The sequence below is a fragment of the Amphiura filiformis genome, chromosome 11 (genome assembly GCF_039555335.1).
Source record: "Amphiura filiformis chromosome 11, Afil_fr2py, whole genome shotgun sequence".
Taxonomy (NCBI): Eukaryota; Metazoa; Echinodermata; class Ophiuroidea; order Amphilepidida; family Amphiuridae; genus Amphiura; species Amphiura filiformis.
Genome location: NC_092638.1, coordinates 3,216,931 through 3,231,412, shown reverse-complemented (window position 1 = coordinate 3,231,412; position 14,482 = coordinate 3,216,931). Strand labels below are relative to the sequence as shown.

Here is a 14,482-nt window from a genome sequence, read left to right as displayed (position 1 = left end):
CCACTGAGATGAGGCCATGATGGTCCATAGTGGGTGTGTTGAGCATATGAAATGCATGAAAATTAATGCCCCACAAGCATTTCCACTTTATGGATAAGGCCAAGGAAAGTCGATTTTGAGTTTCCCGTCACCCGCCCTCACTTCATTTTCTGACCCTCACTTGAATTCATTATTGTGATTTTCCAAAAAATACCGATAAAAACTGGTTATATTTACAAAAACAATTATGAAAATCCCTTTATTTTTTGTGGAAAAATCAAAATCAAAACATACATTTTGCTGTCAACCTTGCAGACTCTTTTTTAATATACTTTTGAATCTCATTTGGGCTAAACATCCATCTTCAAGTGATTGAGCGGCAAATAACAACACATTTTACATGCGTGTTGGTCATATAAAATGAAAGGCAGAAAAGTTCCCTCACTTGTTTTCAGAAATTATGTGACGGGAAACTCAAAATTGACTGTTAGGGGCCTAATAATCAGCTAAAAGAAACACCACATCAATTGGAGTGAAATATTCATTCATGCACTAGCACACATGTTCTAACAATAACAGCAAAATATATTTTCACAATTAAAAAACACTTGTACTTTATGATCGTGTAAAGACTTTCAGTTTGCCAAATTTTAAGGGTATTAAAGCAAAACATGTTGCAAGAATTAAAAGTTTTACAAATTTCATGGATGACCAAAATTTGACAAATTTTTATGAAATATATTGTATCAATTTTGCACAATTTAAATTTGTTTCTAAAAGTATCATGAATATGTTTATGTGCTTTACAATGGATGGATGCAAATTATTAGGGTCAGTATCTCAGCAAGCACAAAATGTTCTTAAAACATTTATTCAAAACGTTTTAACAACATTTACATGTCAGGTTATAAAGAGGGCATGAAAACCTTATTTATTGTAACATATTTTGGGCAACACTTAAATAACATTCTGTTAGAATGTTTTGCATTATAAAATTTTCAAAAATATTTTTTGAATGTTATTTTAAAACATTTTTATACCCTTGATATAACTCAACATTTAACCATTTTCAGTAAAATGCTTTGTGTTTATTTAAAATGCTTTATGTTTGCTGGGATGTTTGTCACTACATGTATACTGCTATTGGCAGATGAAAGGTTAACAAATGTATGGTGGCAGCAGAAAAAAACTTTTATGAATGTAATATATACGTACTGAATATTTACATGTACATAACAGCAGCATCATATAGGTTAGTCTGTCAGACCATCTGGTCTGTAAAAGTAATAGTGAAACACTGTGGTTCCTTTCATCACTCAAGAACCAATCAAGAATTTGTTTTTAACTCATGGCTACAAGCCTTGGGCATGAACTTTATATAATCAACATCTTCAAGGAGTATCTCCTGAAACTTAAAGGCCTAAGAAGTAACCATGATAAGGAGCGGAATTAAACTGCTAAGTTTTGGTTGTAAATTTGCTTCTGGAAAAAGAACATCCTGAATCATGCTACGTAGTGAATGCAACATCAGTAACACAATAAAGTGGAACATATAAATCTGTTCATTTATTTAGTGGGGATTTTTAAAAACTGAAGATTTAAAAAAAATGATAATCGACCGACTGGCTTTTTCATTTTTTCCACTTCAGGACAACATAAGAATGGTGTTTTTTTGGGCCTAATCATAAAAAAAAATATGATAGTTCATTTTAAATCCTTTCCATTAAATTCCAATGCACCAATCAAATCAAACAAACCAAAACAGTTGAAATAAATATAATAATGGGTATAAAAAATCCGAAAGGTAGATATAATCGACTTGTAATGGGATGAATTTGTGCGAGCAGCAAAGGTGCTTGCCCCTATTGGGTGGGGGGCAGGGGCCAGCCTAAGGGCCCTTGGCGAAGCCCCGGCAGGTGTCCAGGGGCAGCGCCTTGTTCTATTTTGTTTCGTTGCCGCATAAAAATACTCAAAATATAAAATTCTTTCAGAGCCACCCTGTATCAGCAATCTATAGTGTCACATGACTCATCTCTTATGATAGTTCAGTCCTTTGATAAATGGACAGATTTTAATAGTTTCAAAACAATGCCATGTGTGCACAAAATATTTTGGTCTGTCAACAGAAACTGATACTAATCAATCATGGGATTGATTTTAAAACAACCATCTTTAAAATGTACATGTAGGCTATACGAGGGGGTATCAAAAAGTTTTTGAAATCGCCCAGAAGTGAAAGAGCTATATCAATGAAATTTTGTCAGTGGAATCACTGGTCTTTATGTATACTATGGTGCAAAAATGGTCTCATAAGTATGTTTACTTTTTTTTTACAGAAATAGATCACAATATAGTGGTTGTCTTGTCTTTGTAGAGGTGAAACCATTATTCAACCTCCTGAGTTCCATTTATCAAAGGACAGAATGTATTTTGTGACAGGCTCCAATACTGCATTCACTACTAATTTTCACTCATATTCAAACTTTATATGAGATAATTACTTAAGTCAGGGTAAAGAGAGCAAGGGATCTGAATCTGGGGAAAAGGTGTCCTTTGGAAAGTTTCAACTCCAATTTGAAGACTTTCCAATCTTAACCCCCTGAGTACTACCTGCTGATCTAACATTGCCTCTGATTGGTCAATTACATGATATCTTCACTTTAAAATCACCAATCAGATTGGAGCTTTGCAAATAATTCACCCCAATATTTTTGTGTGGTGAAATTATTCTAACAATGTTGCTGATTGGTCCAATTGATAACCAAAACTTCTTTTTGACCAATCGGCAGGTAGTTCTCATGAGGTTAAACACCTGCCATCACATACCGGTTCGTTTCCACCATCTGATGAAAATGACAATGACCTCCTCTTCTTGTAGAACGCCCTCCATTTCATGTACTCTTTGACGACAGTGCCAAGGGTTCTCTTCCAATACTTCCCTTCCAATACGACAGCCTGAACAAGCAGAAGTGAAAATAAAAAACAAGGATACAAATTTATATCATAAGGTGAAAATTAGCTTTGTTTCTGCTTGAAAAGATGCATGCAAATTGCAAAGTATACATATGTACAGTGTACCCCAACAGAAATACATGCATCACCTGTATGTACAATGTAAGTAACAGGGTTCACACCATGGCTGAAAGAATATGGGAGATATAATTAATTGTTTTGTTTTTAAATAAATCAGTGTGTTTGAGACCTTCCTCAAAGGTCCACAATTTACAACTAGTCACCACCGGGCAAATAACAGCCACAGTGTAACTTGCCCCACAACTTTACAGCTCTCAAATACGAAAGAACAAGTTCTGACTCTAAGCTACATGTATATAGTAAAATTTAGTATAATTTGCTTCCAGTGCAGTGAAATCTCCAAAAATACAAATGGTGACAAGCAAACTTTGCCTTTTGAAACAACAAAACTGGCAAGCAATTGATGCCACAGAAAAGGAAATCTAAAAATTAAATTATTCAAATATGAAGTTATTTACTCTTTTCAAAAGGTCAACATTCCCGGGTGGTTTTTTTTTGGGGGGGGGGGGGAGGGGGTAAGAACCATATCAAGCAAAAGCATCAAATTTCAGCTACAATACATCCCAGATGAAGGTAACATCGAATCATGCACATTGCAATTTTAATTGTCACAATTTAATTTTGTAGAAATAGGTCCCTTTTTAGTTTGCACATTGAACACATTAACCTAAAAAATAAATGTCAGTGTGTCTGCTTTAATGTACCTCCTATTTACCAATGCCATGCAGAACAAAATTGTGGCAGTAGTATTTATAATCACATGTTACATTTCCCTGACGGTGGATATGATTAAAGCAAATTCACAGTGTTAGCTCTTAGGTTTTACAACATTAATGCATGACTGGAATTACCTTTAATAACACTACAGTTGAAAATGTAATTAAATTTTGTTAGGACTACGTGTATGACATGACAAACGTGACCATATCACATCTAATTTGGACACTTCAGCAGCAGCATTTATCTTGTTCAAATCTAAATTGTCACCCACATAAAATTTGGCATCCAACAATTACCATGATATTTATAACAACTTAACAATCTGTGTAATGGGGAGGAGGCGCAAGAGGAGGAGGAGGAAGGTGAGGAGCGGTGCAGAGAGAGAAGATGAAAATGAAGATGATGATGATGAATGTGAAGGTGAAGATGATGATGATGAAGATGATGATGAAGATGATGATGAAGATGAAGATATAAAGATGATGATGATGATGATGATGATGAAGGTGAAGGTGAAGATAAAGATAAAGATGATGAAGGTGAAGGCAAAGATGAAGATGAAGATGAAGATGAAGATGATGAAGATGATGATGAAGATGAAGATGGTGAAGATGACGAAGATGATGAAGATGAAGATGAAGATGAAGATGAAGATGAAGATGATGATGATGAAGATGAAGATGATGAAGATGAAGGTGATGAAGATGAAGATAAAGATGATGAAGATGAAGATATGATGAGGATGAGGATGAGGAGGAGGAGGAAGACGAAGAGGATGAGGATGAGGAAGAAGAAGAGGAGGAGGAGGATGAAGATGATGAGGAGGAGGAGGAGGAGGAGGAGGAGGAGGAGGAGGAGGAGGAGGAGGAGGAAGAAGAAGAGGAGGGGAAGAAGAAGAGGAAGAGAATGAGGAGCTGAAGCAAGAGGATATATTCAAAACATCAAACCGGCAAATGTTGACAGCTTTAATACTGAAACATTACTCATACAATTACTGTCATCTGGTCTGGTTGTGTACATAAAAAACACTACACTATCAGTTGATCATACAGTTGAGTATGCATGTGTGTGCTGCATATAACCATAGGCCATAAGTGTCAAAATACCAGCTAATCAATACTTGATGCGCTTCCAACATAGCATTCCCATTACTGCAATGGTACTCTACATGTATCTGCCTGCCCTGATGATGGGTCACAGTTTTCAACATTTTACATTATTATTCATTTCATGTCTTGCCTTGATTATTTTTTTGAACTTCTATAATTATTTGCGTGCATAATTTGTGAGAGTAATATGATGATAAATGTGAGCAAAAAAAGAGAAGCTTGTTTGTGTTTCTGTGCATATTGGGGTGCAGGTTGCACTAATCACCTGTGTATGTCTGCAATCATTGATTGACTACAAAAAAGTATACAATACCATAAATACCGCTCTTCTCAAATATACTAATTTTCTATAGTTCACATAAGATTCAGGTCTTTATCCCTGTTCTTTGACATCTGTGGTTCAATGCATAGGTACCACATGAACGTTGTAGCGCAGCCCTGGCGATATATTCAAAAATTGTATTCATCTATTGCTATGGTAGTTAATCCAATTATTACATCACTTCTACAGAGAATTTTGTCTGATTTAAATACAAAAGTACACAGACAGACAGACACATCAAGAAACGATTTGACCACATTCTTTGAAAGTTCCCAGTGGATAAACTCTGTCCAATAAAACCAACATCAGGGACTGCCTTTCGAGAGGAGCGAGAGCAAAATTTGCTCCTCTGCAGCTCCTCTTTAAGTTGATTTTGCAAGAGCGATTCATAGCTCCTCTTAATGACTCATTAAATTCTTTACGCGTTAATGACCACAAGTGCAAACAGCTCTATAAAGCTCTTCTTGAATAGACAAGAAGAGCATTCTACAGCTCTTTAATCTCATTTTCAAAAGACAGTCTCTGCAAAATGGCTAACAATCAAATCCTTCATGCAGTGCCTGTGAAATGAATATACAGGGTTGCCAAAAGCGCCAAAAGATTTCAGCCCGAATCGCGGGTCAAATAATCAAAAAGGTACCCAATTTTTCTCTTTACCATTGGTTTCTATGGGGCAGGAAACTATTGGAAGTCGCGGGAGCTAATGTTGAAAAGTCGCCCAATTTTTTCTTAACCATTGGTTTCTATGGGACAGGAAATTGTCAAAAGTCGCGAAAAATCTTTCAAAAGTCGCCCAATTGGGCTATAAATCGCTGGTTTGGCAACCCTGTGAATATAATGGTCATACCCAGAAAAGATATCTTGTGCTTTCCACAATGCAATTCTCCCTCCTTTTTAAATTTCCTGTACTGATTTGTACATCATATCGGACAAACTACCTTTTTTTTAAAATTCCCTGTAACAACAAGGCATTATCTTTTGTCCCTTCTTTCTATTATTTACACAATCCACTTCAAAAGGAGTAACAATTCACAACCAGCTCTTGACATTCCACTTCAAAATGAGTACTAATAGGAGTACTAATACAAGTACTAATTCAAGATCTGCAGACCACTATGGAGCATAGTCTTTTTCATTGATTTGTAAATTAATGCCAAGAGGTGGAAAATAATTAACATTGCGTGGAACACGGACTCGTTTGATGTTTTGTACCTTGTTTTTCTACTTTGGGTGAATGTACTTGTTTCAATTTTTGTTTTGCTACTCGTATTGCTAGGGTAACAAAGATAATCCCCCATTTTTCAGGGGCGCTTTAAAAAGAGGTGGTTTGTCAAATGTGATGCCATCAAGCAAAATGAGTCGGATGTTGGGAATATTGATTTTGAGATATAATCAATAATAGTATTCATCTTCCTTTGTATTTTATTTTTCTGAGCAAAATTAAAATGGCCATATCTCTGGAACCATAAGTCTAATTTTGATGGGGTTTTCAGTAAAACAAAGCATTGAGAATGTGTCGTATAATGAGATTGAAAACTGAATTTTTATTTTCATCGACATCAGACTCATTTATCGCATCACAAACACTAGGTACTTCCATACCCGGGGGAGGGGGTACTCCCTTAGAATAGGCATACGGGGATGTGGAGCTCCAATGGGTTGATCGCTTGCAAAAAAACCCTTAGACGTGGGTCCCTATTTTTTGCTGGAAAATCCTTAAACATGGGTCTGTTTTTGACATAAACCCCTTTCCATGAGCATGATTAGTATCTCAATCTTTTCAAGGAAAATGGGTCTGCAGTATTTCTAAAAGAATCATTAGACACAGACCTCTATTTATGAGAAATTCCATAGAAATAGGTACCTGTCCATGGTCAAATGGCCCTTGGAAATGGGCAAGGGTTTCAAATCTGGAGCCTCACATCCCCGTCCAAAAAATACTGAAGTACGGTGCTTTCAATTATAAGCACAGCTTTTAAATGAAAACTTATAGAATTATTAGAATTTTTCACACGGTGGAGGAAATAGAGTGCATTGAAAATCATAAACTCCAACTGGTGGTGTACACTGTACAGAATGGTTATGAAAAGGAAATACATCAATTTTACAAAGAATATATTATAATATATATCAATGTTAGTAAATTGTACATTAATTAGCCAGGTGAACACACCACTCCTAGTTTCATAAAAGAAAATTAAAAAAAACCATTATGTACATTTTTGTTTTTAGTTGGGCACTGATTAACAAACTTAATTAGCAAACTTTTAAAACACAACTTGTGGCTCTGAGAAACTAACCGTTGGTATTTCCACCATATCTGCTAGCTTTGAAATTCCGCCATTCTGTAAAAGAAACGCATCGATTTTGTCTCTAGGTTTTTTTCAAAAAAACAATCATGAGGATAATTGTTTGATGCTACTTGAACAGAGAAGGAAAAAAAAGCGGAACAGAGCTCTCCAAAATCCTTGATCTTCACCAATTCACCTAAGTTCAGGCCTTGTCTTTTGAGGCGAGTGAGAGTGATCACTCAGCTAAAATGAAGCTGAGGAAAGCTTATTTGGTGTAATATTAATACAAGTGAATAAAATCACTCACCTACAGCTCACCTGACAAGTTTTGAGGAGAGTGATTTGTCACTCGCCAGCAATTTTCAAAAGCCCACTCGGTACCACATATGCAATAGAAGAGCCATTATATCCATTATATGGTCTGTATAAATGCAGTTGGCTTTGATTTTATGTAGATTTCTAACTACCATAATATGAATCTAGATGTTTACACACATGTCTGTATGGACATTAATTCCCGGTGTTAACTAAGGGTAAAGTCTAGTCTACAAATTATGACAAATGACTCATCAACCAACAATTAATTGTAAAATTACCGTATTCGTCCGAGTATAGTCCCATGTTCGAGTATAGTCCCACCACCCCCCCCCCTCCATTTTTCGAAAAATTCCAGAAATTGCAAGTTATTTTTTCGGTTTTGGAGTGTCCCTGGACCTAGATCTAAATGCTAGGTTCATTCATGGTTGACCTAAAAAATAAATTTGCATGATGTTTTGTGTTTTTAATATGATTGATAATTTGTATTCATGTCATACTTAAAATGATATCAAAATGCAATGAATTTGAACTTAAAATTTTTTTTTTAATTCGAGTATAATCCCACCCCCCAATTTTGAAAAAATTTTTGCCTAAAAAACGGGTGGGACTATATACTCGGACGAATACGGTATCTTCTAGTTACAAGTAATTTATGATAGTTCATAAATTTTTGGTGAAAATTGAGTGCTATGTTATGAAATTACTGTAAAGAAGGATTAAAAACGTACAAGCAATCACTGAATTCATTTCATTAGTCGCCCAAGCCCCTAAAAGCACCCAACCAGTGACTTTACAATTCATGTTGAAAATAAGAAATTATTAAGCACCAACCGGATATATTCAAACCCCCTTAGCTTCAGAGTCAAGTTATGGTCTTTCGGCATTTAAAAAATGCTATGAAACACTTCTTATTTATACTGTAAAATGTATATACCTTTCTAAATTGGCAATTTCTTTTATGAGAGAAAATTTAATTTGGAAGTCAAAATGTAAATTTTGTGACAATTTTTACCTTCATATTGTGCATTTTCAAAAATTTATAAAAAACTACAAAACTAATACTGAACATCAAACTTGAATAGCCCTCTTATGTGATTAAACACCACCTCAAAGCGCCATAGTGGCAGCACAATCAGTTCAATTCATCTATGTATGTGCATGTTAATGTCCCCTCCAAAGGACGGAGTACTTATTTTCATGATTCAAGTATCATTTTGTGCTAACAGGTCTCATACAATGTATGTTGTGTGTTGTGTGTCTATCAACATAGTGAATGTTTGTTGCATCCCACAGGTTGGTCAATTATTTTTTGCTGGCTGGTAGCAGTTCAATCTTAAAATAGTTAATGGCGACAAACTGAAAATTTGGGGGAGGGGGCATGGGGAGGAGGGCAAAGTGAATTTCAGGGAGGGCAAAAATCAACAAACTCTACACAAAATTGCTGCAAAAAGTGGAAATGTTTGTAATTTTGATTGGTTTTTACTGAATCTGGGGCAAGAGTGCTCCTCTCCATTGTGGTGGCATATCTCCTGTGTTCCATAATGACTTCCATCAGACGATAGCTGGGTCTATAAAACAATACTTTGATTATCTAATCCTTTACTGGAGCCCTGTAATACTTGTGGTCATACCAACCCTACCTTGTAATACCTACCTGAGGTGTGCTGTGAACTGCCTCTGAGATTGGGAATGAAAACTGACATAGGATTGGTTTGCGTCCAAACACGACTGTTGAAAGAGAAACAAGAAATCATAGAAAAAATTAATGATAATGATTTTAATGTAATGCAAAAATGTAAACTATATAAAAAAATAAACACCCATTTAAAATGACTTTGTAAAAGCGCCCTGGGCGGTTTAAGATGGATCGTATGCAGTACCATTTTTCAATTTAATGACAATAATTTTAAAAACCTACAACTTCAAATATTCCATTGCAAAGTATTTAAACACTGTAAGTGTAAAGCATGACAAGTTTGGAATGAAAATTTTGTGAATGTAAGTGATTCATGCAAAAAATAGTTTTCTTCATGTATAGACCTTCGTGAAAATTTCATGTCACAAAAACAAGGGTTCTCTCCACAACGCAATATTTTTATGTTGCAAAAATGTCATGCTTACAAGTCACCAATTGTAGTCCTTTATGTAATTTTACACCAAGTTAGGGCTAGGGTAGGAGCAGGGTTAGGGATAGATGACTGTTATTAGGATTATGCTTAGGGTTAGGATTAAATTGCACATTTACACGAAGGATCGATCCAAATTGCAAGCACTTGACAAACTTCGTGAAGTGACAGACTTACAGTTACAATTCAATTCAACTTTATTTCAAAATCATAACAAAATCATCGCAAATATACTAAAATATAAATTCACATCATCTGCCAAGTTTTCTGTAAGAAAATTACAATCTTTGCACAATGTGGTTTTAGTGTCGATATACAATGCAATTTTTTCCAGACAATTTGATTTTTTCCGCACAATTTGAAAAATAGTTCTGCACAATTAACATTTTAATCTGTGGAAACATAGGGCCCTGGACATTTGACTGAAAGGGATTGGTTTCATGATCTCTATGAACTGGAGCGGTTACAGCACCAAAGCTGAACCATGGCTCCGGCAGTATATTGTGGTATACATGTAGGCCTACCATTGTCACCCGGAGTTGATAATTGCCTTGGATTTTCACTGAAAAGGCAAGGCAGCACAGCAGTTTGTGATATTTCAAGAGGGCATCATGGCAAATGTTGAAAATTTAAAAAGGGCACCAAAGCAATTTATCAAATTCAAAAGCGAAGAAAACACACACAAACAGTGTGATACATGATTTTATAATGTAAGGGGCAGGGCTGGGGCACCGACAGCAACTTCATTAGAGGGCACAGCAAGTGACTGCCGTCGGCAAAGGACATATTTTTAAGGGCATTACGGCAGTGGGGATGGGCACCCAGAGCATTATGCCGTGGGTGCCGTGGGTTAATTCGAGGGCTGGTACTCAGCTACTTCTAAATCTCTTAACTCAACCAGGACTGGACTTGAAAGTGCACTGACTGTTAACTAGCGAAAGATGGTCTTACATTGTGCAAGAAAATCAGATTTTACTTTAAAATAATAATTTGCTTGTTGTTGAAAATAATATGTGCAGCAGAGCGAGTTGTTACAGATACACATAATAAAAAAAAGCAACTGATCTGTGTCAACGGTACAATTTCAGGCTGGACCAGATCTGATCAACCCATACCTCATAAATGAGCCATAGCAATAGCAATATTTTGCCTGCCCAGGGTTCTTTCCTGAGTGTAGATTGTCTGGACAATACACAGTATGCTCACACCTGGCACCTGGACAGCACCCAAGACTAGTACTAGCTAGGCCAGTATGTAGGACTTCAAAGAAATTATGGAAATATGAATCATGGTACGCTACTTACATTTATTATTCTACAGTGCAGTTCTTATCTATTTCAAATTATTGTTTATTTTTCAATACAAGCAATATTAAAATGAAATTATGGATTTAATCCTTATTAACTTGTTGTTGTTTTTTTTTTTTTTTTTTTTTTTTTTTTTAATGTTTGGTTTGGTTTACTGTACATACTTAAGTACATAACATGTACGGCCTTTCAATACTTTAAGGCATGCTCTGATTTTTTAATGTTTTCTATCTCACATTGAATTCTAAAAACAATACACATTTCCACATTTTGAGAACACTCCAGCAGTTTTGATATTTAGCAAAATCATAACAACTGGTGCCCCACAGGATAGACTTTTGGTTTATACCACAATTTGCCACAGTTTTGTTCACGCCATCTAAACAAAATGGGCGTTCAACTTTACTTGGGTAATGACGAAAAAGGGGGGGGTGAGGGCTGTAAATTGGGTTACACCCCATTAAGTCTGATACAATACTGTAAAATATGAAGGGCAAAACATAATCTTCATTACAACTGATAATACAGGATGAGGCTGTACAGGTTGTACTGACAAATAATGATAAATTTGTAATAACCTTTAACACTAATGACCATGTATTACAATTTCCTTTTGAGCACATTTGTAAAACTGGACCTGTCAGTGTACCCTTTTCAAGCAAATCTCACCCCCATTACCCCCACTGGTTGTTATAATTTTAGATCAGCAACTCCAGTTTCAATTATTTACCAGTTACCACACAATGACAAGCTATTTTCCAGATAAATTGAGCAGGCCTTTTCAGATATGCAGCAAAAGGGGTACCAGTATCCCAAAATTGAGAAACAAGACAAAGATTCAACTCAAATGAAGGTATACTCACTCCACAGACTGCTAGCAGTTTAGAGTCATTTTCCCTACACGTACTATGTAGCTATGGCATACAATAGCAGAAAGGGCAACAAAAAAGGACTTTCCCCTTCATTGTAATACATACGACATACATGTCTATTTAGTATTATCAATAAGAAAAATTTAACTGTGTATGGATGTGGGTGGGAAAGACATACTGCATGGGCTTCACAAAATATGTTTTCTAACTTATCAAACTCTCTAATGGTCATGCGTCATATGGTGGGGCACAATTGCGTTACAAGCACTGATTTTGATAATTTGTCCTCCTTTTCACTAAAATTGTTACATGTCTAAAACTATACATCTCACACCAACAAAACTATACATTTTTGGAAAGCTTATGTTCCAAGGAATCCAACTATGCAAAAATGAAGTTGGTATACAGGGTGCGTAAGAAAATATATAGGGTGATATCATGAAAAAAATTAATTTTACTAGTAAATTCGTAATTTATTGCATTTACTACTGATATGGAATACATCAAATGTAATCTAATTTTGGGGCAGGCAACACTATGAGCTTGAATAAAATTTATACTTTTGCTATGTTATGAATGACCAAAGTGGTGATACAGGGTGTGAAAATATACGTAACTTCACGCACAAAATGTTGATTACATTTTTGAAAATATTTTCTTTAGAGTGTATCCTACATTCATTTTAACTGCATATTTGGATTCCTTGGGTAAAAACCTTTCCAAAAATGTATACATTTCCTATCTTAGGGTGTATAATTCTCAAGATACAACAATTGAAAGCCAAAACGCATGTTGTGACTGAAAATCTTGACATTTGTGTGTAAGTGACTAGGAAAAATTGAGGTTCTTGTGACTTGCGGCTCTCAGTGAATACTTGTAAACACAATTAGATCAAATTAATAGCTGAATAAGAATAATGAATGATCAAGCTTTCATTTGAGGTATGATTTGCAAGTATAGCACACTATTTGGTAATGATATAATTCAAAATTCAAAAAGATGCCATGTCTCCCATAGAGAATGCACATACTCCTCCACCGCTTATCCACCAGGTTTATCTTCGTCAACATTTTGGTATTTTTCACTAATTAAACAAATTGGCATTCCAAATTGAGAAACATATTTGAAAATTAGAATAATCAGGCTGTATAATGAGCCCAAACTTGATGCAATTGGACCAAGAATAGCCCTGTGACAACAAGTTAAATCAGAAAGAGGAGAGAAAAATGTAACGTCACCAGGTATTTTGGGGTCCCACCATAAGACACACGACCTAATACAATAATGGTATCAATGACAAACATTTAGCAAAATGAGTAATTTTTTGACAAATTTATGAATTAGATCAAACAAGATTAGACCAAAGTGGAAAGTGGTTGTATAAAAGACCTTTTCATACTGAGTAATTCTGATAAATCCCGAAGCATGAAAAAATTTCCCCTATCGCGTGTGCGAATCAAAGCACCTCTTCATCATCATGTACAGTGAGAAGTTCCAATGTGTAAGTTCTAGCATCATAAACTATGATGAACTTTCGACGGTCAATTATTGATAAGAGGGGTACTTTTGCCAAGGATACTCAATGTGCTATCAAGCGTGTGGTGGTATGTCTTGTTTAAGAGCCTGACCTGTGGAAGAGGTGATGCATAAACAAAACGTTCTGTAAAAAAATTTACCAGGGGTAACTGCCCAAAAAGATGAACATTTTATCATTTCTTTCCATCGTTAAAAACCAAGTACTGTAGCTGTGGTTTTAGGAAAATATTTAAACTGATGACCCCATGTTTGGCTAAATAAGATGTATTTTGGTGCAAAAGGGTACCATAATTCATTTTTGTCCTCCAATTTGGGTACAACTTGACCCCCTAGCTTATTGTATAAATAGCGCAGTTTTCCGAACTTTTCCGATCTTGATATGAAATGGTCTATAATTATGAGCCCTGGGGGAGGGTAAAAGAGGGGAGGGGTGAGAGAGAGAGAGGATGTCATGTGCAATTCCATATAATTATTATCAATATACCAGAGCTGTATCCCAGGATCCTTTTTGACTTCCTTTTAAAGGGGGTACTACACCCCTGTGGTAAATTTGTTACTATTTTTGTATTTTTCTCAAAAAATAATAACACACTGGTAACAAAAGTTATGTATATTATTGGGGCAAGGAATCCAATTACTACACTGAAATTTCAGTGATTCAAGACAACAAGCGGTTCGTTATTACAAGAAATGAGGTACATCCTATCGGTACCTTATTTCTTATCATAAATAACGAACCGCTTGACTTGGGTCACTGAAATTCCAGTGTAGTAATTGGATTCCTTGCCCCAATAATATACAAAAATTTTGTTACCACTATGTTATTAGTTTGTAAGAAATATGCAAAAATAGGATTTCTTTTAGAATAC

The 14,482-nt window shown here is 35.5% G+C and overlaps 2 protein-coding genes across 6 annotated transcripts in view; both read right to left on the bottom strand.

Annotated features, from left to right (window-relative positions):
• LOC140164231 (uncharacterized) overlaps positions 1-14,482 on the bottom strand; it is a 446,047-nt gene that overhangs the window by 384,868 nt on the left and 46,697 nt on the right. The window lies entirely within an intron of this gene.
• The window catches only part of LOC140164227 (MLX-interacting protein-like), a 60,426-nt gene that overhangs the window by 24,180 nt on the left and 21,764 nt on the right, over positions 1-14,482 (bottom strand). For 4 of the 5 annotated variants that reach the window (XM_072187480.1, XM_072187484.1, XM_072187481.1 and 1 more), the window contains exons 3-5: positions 9,427-9,500; positions 7,464-7,508; positions 2,806-2,934 (exon numbers count right to left, since the gene is read on the bottom strand). In XM_072187480.1, coding sequence (XP_072043581.1) covers positions 2,806-2,934; positions 7,464-7,508; positions 9,427-9,500 — 248 coding nt within the window. The remainder of the gene's footprint in view (positions 1-2,805; positions 2,935-7,463; positions 7,509-9,426; positions 9,501-14,482) is intronic. The other variant, XM_072187483.1, reaches the window with a different exon arrangement.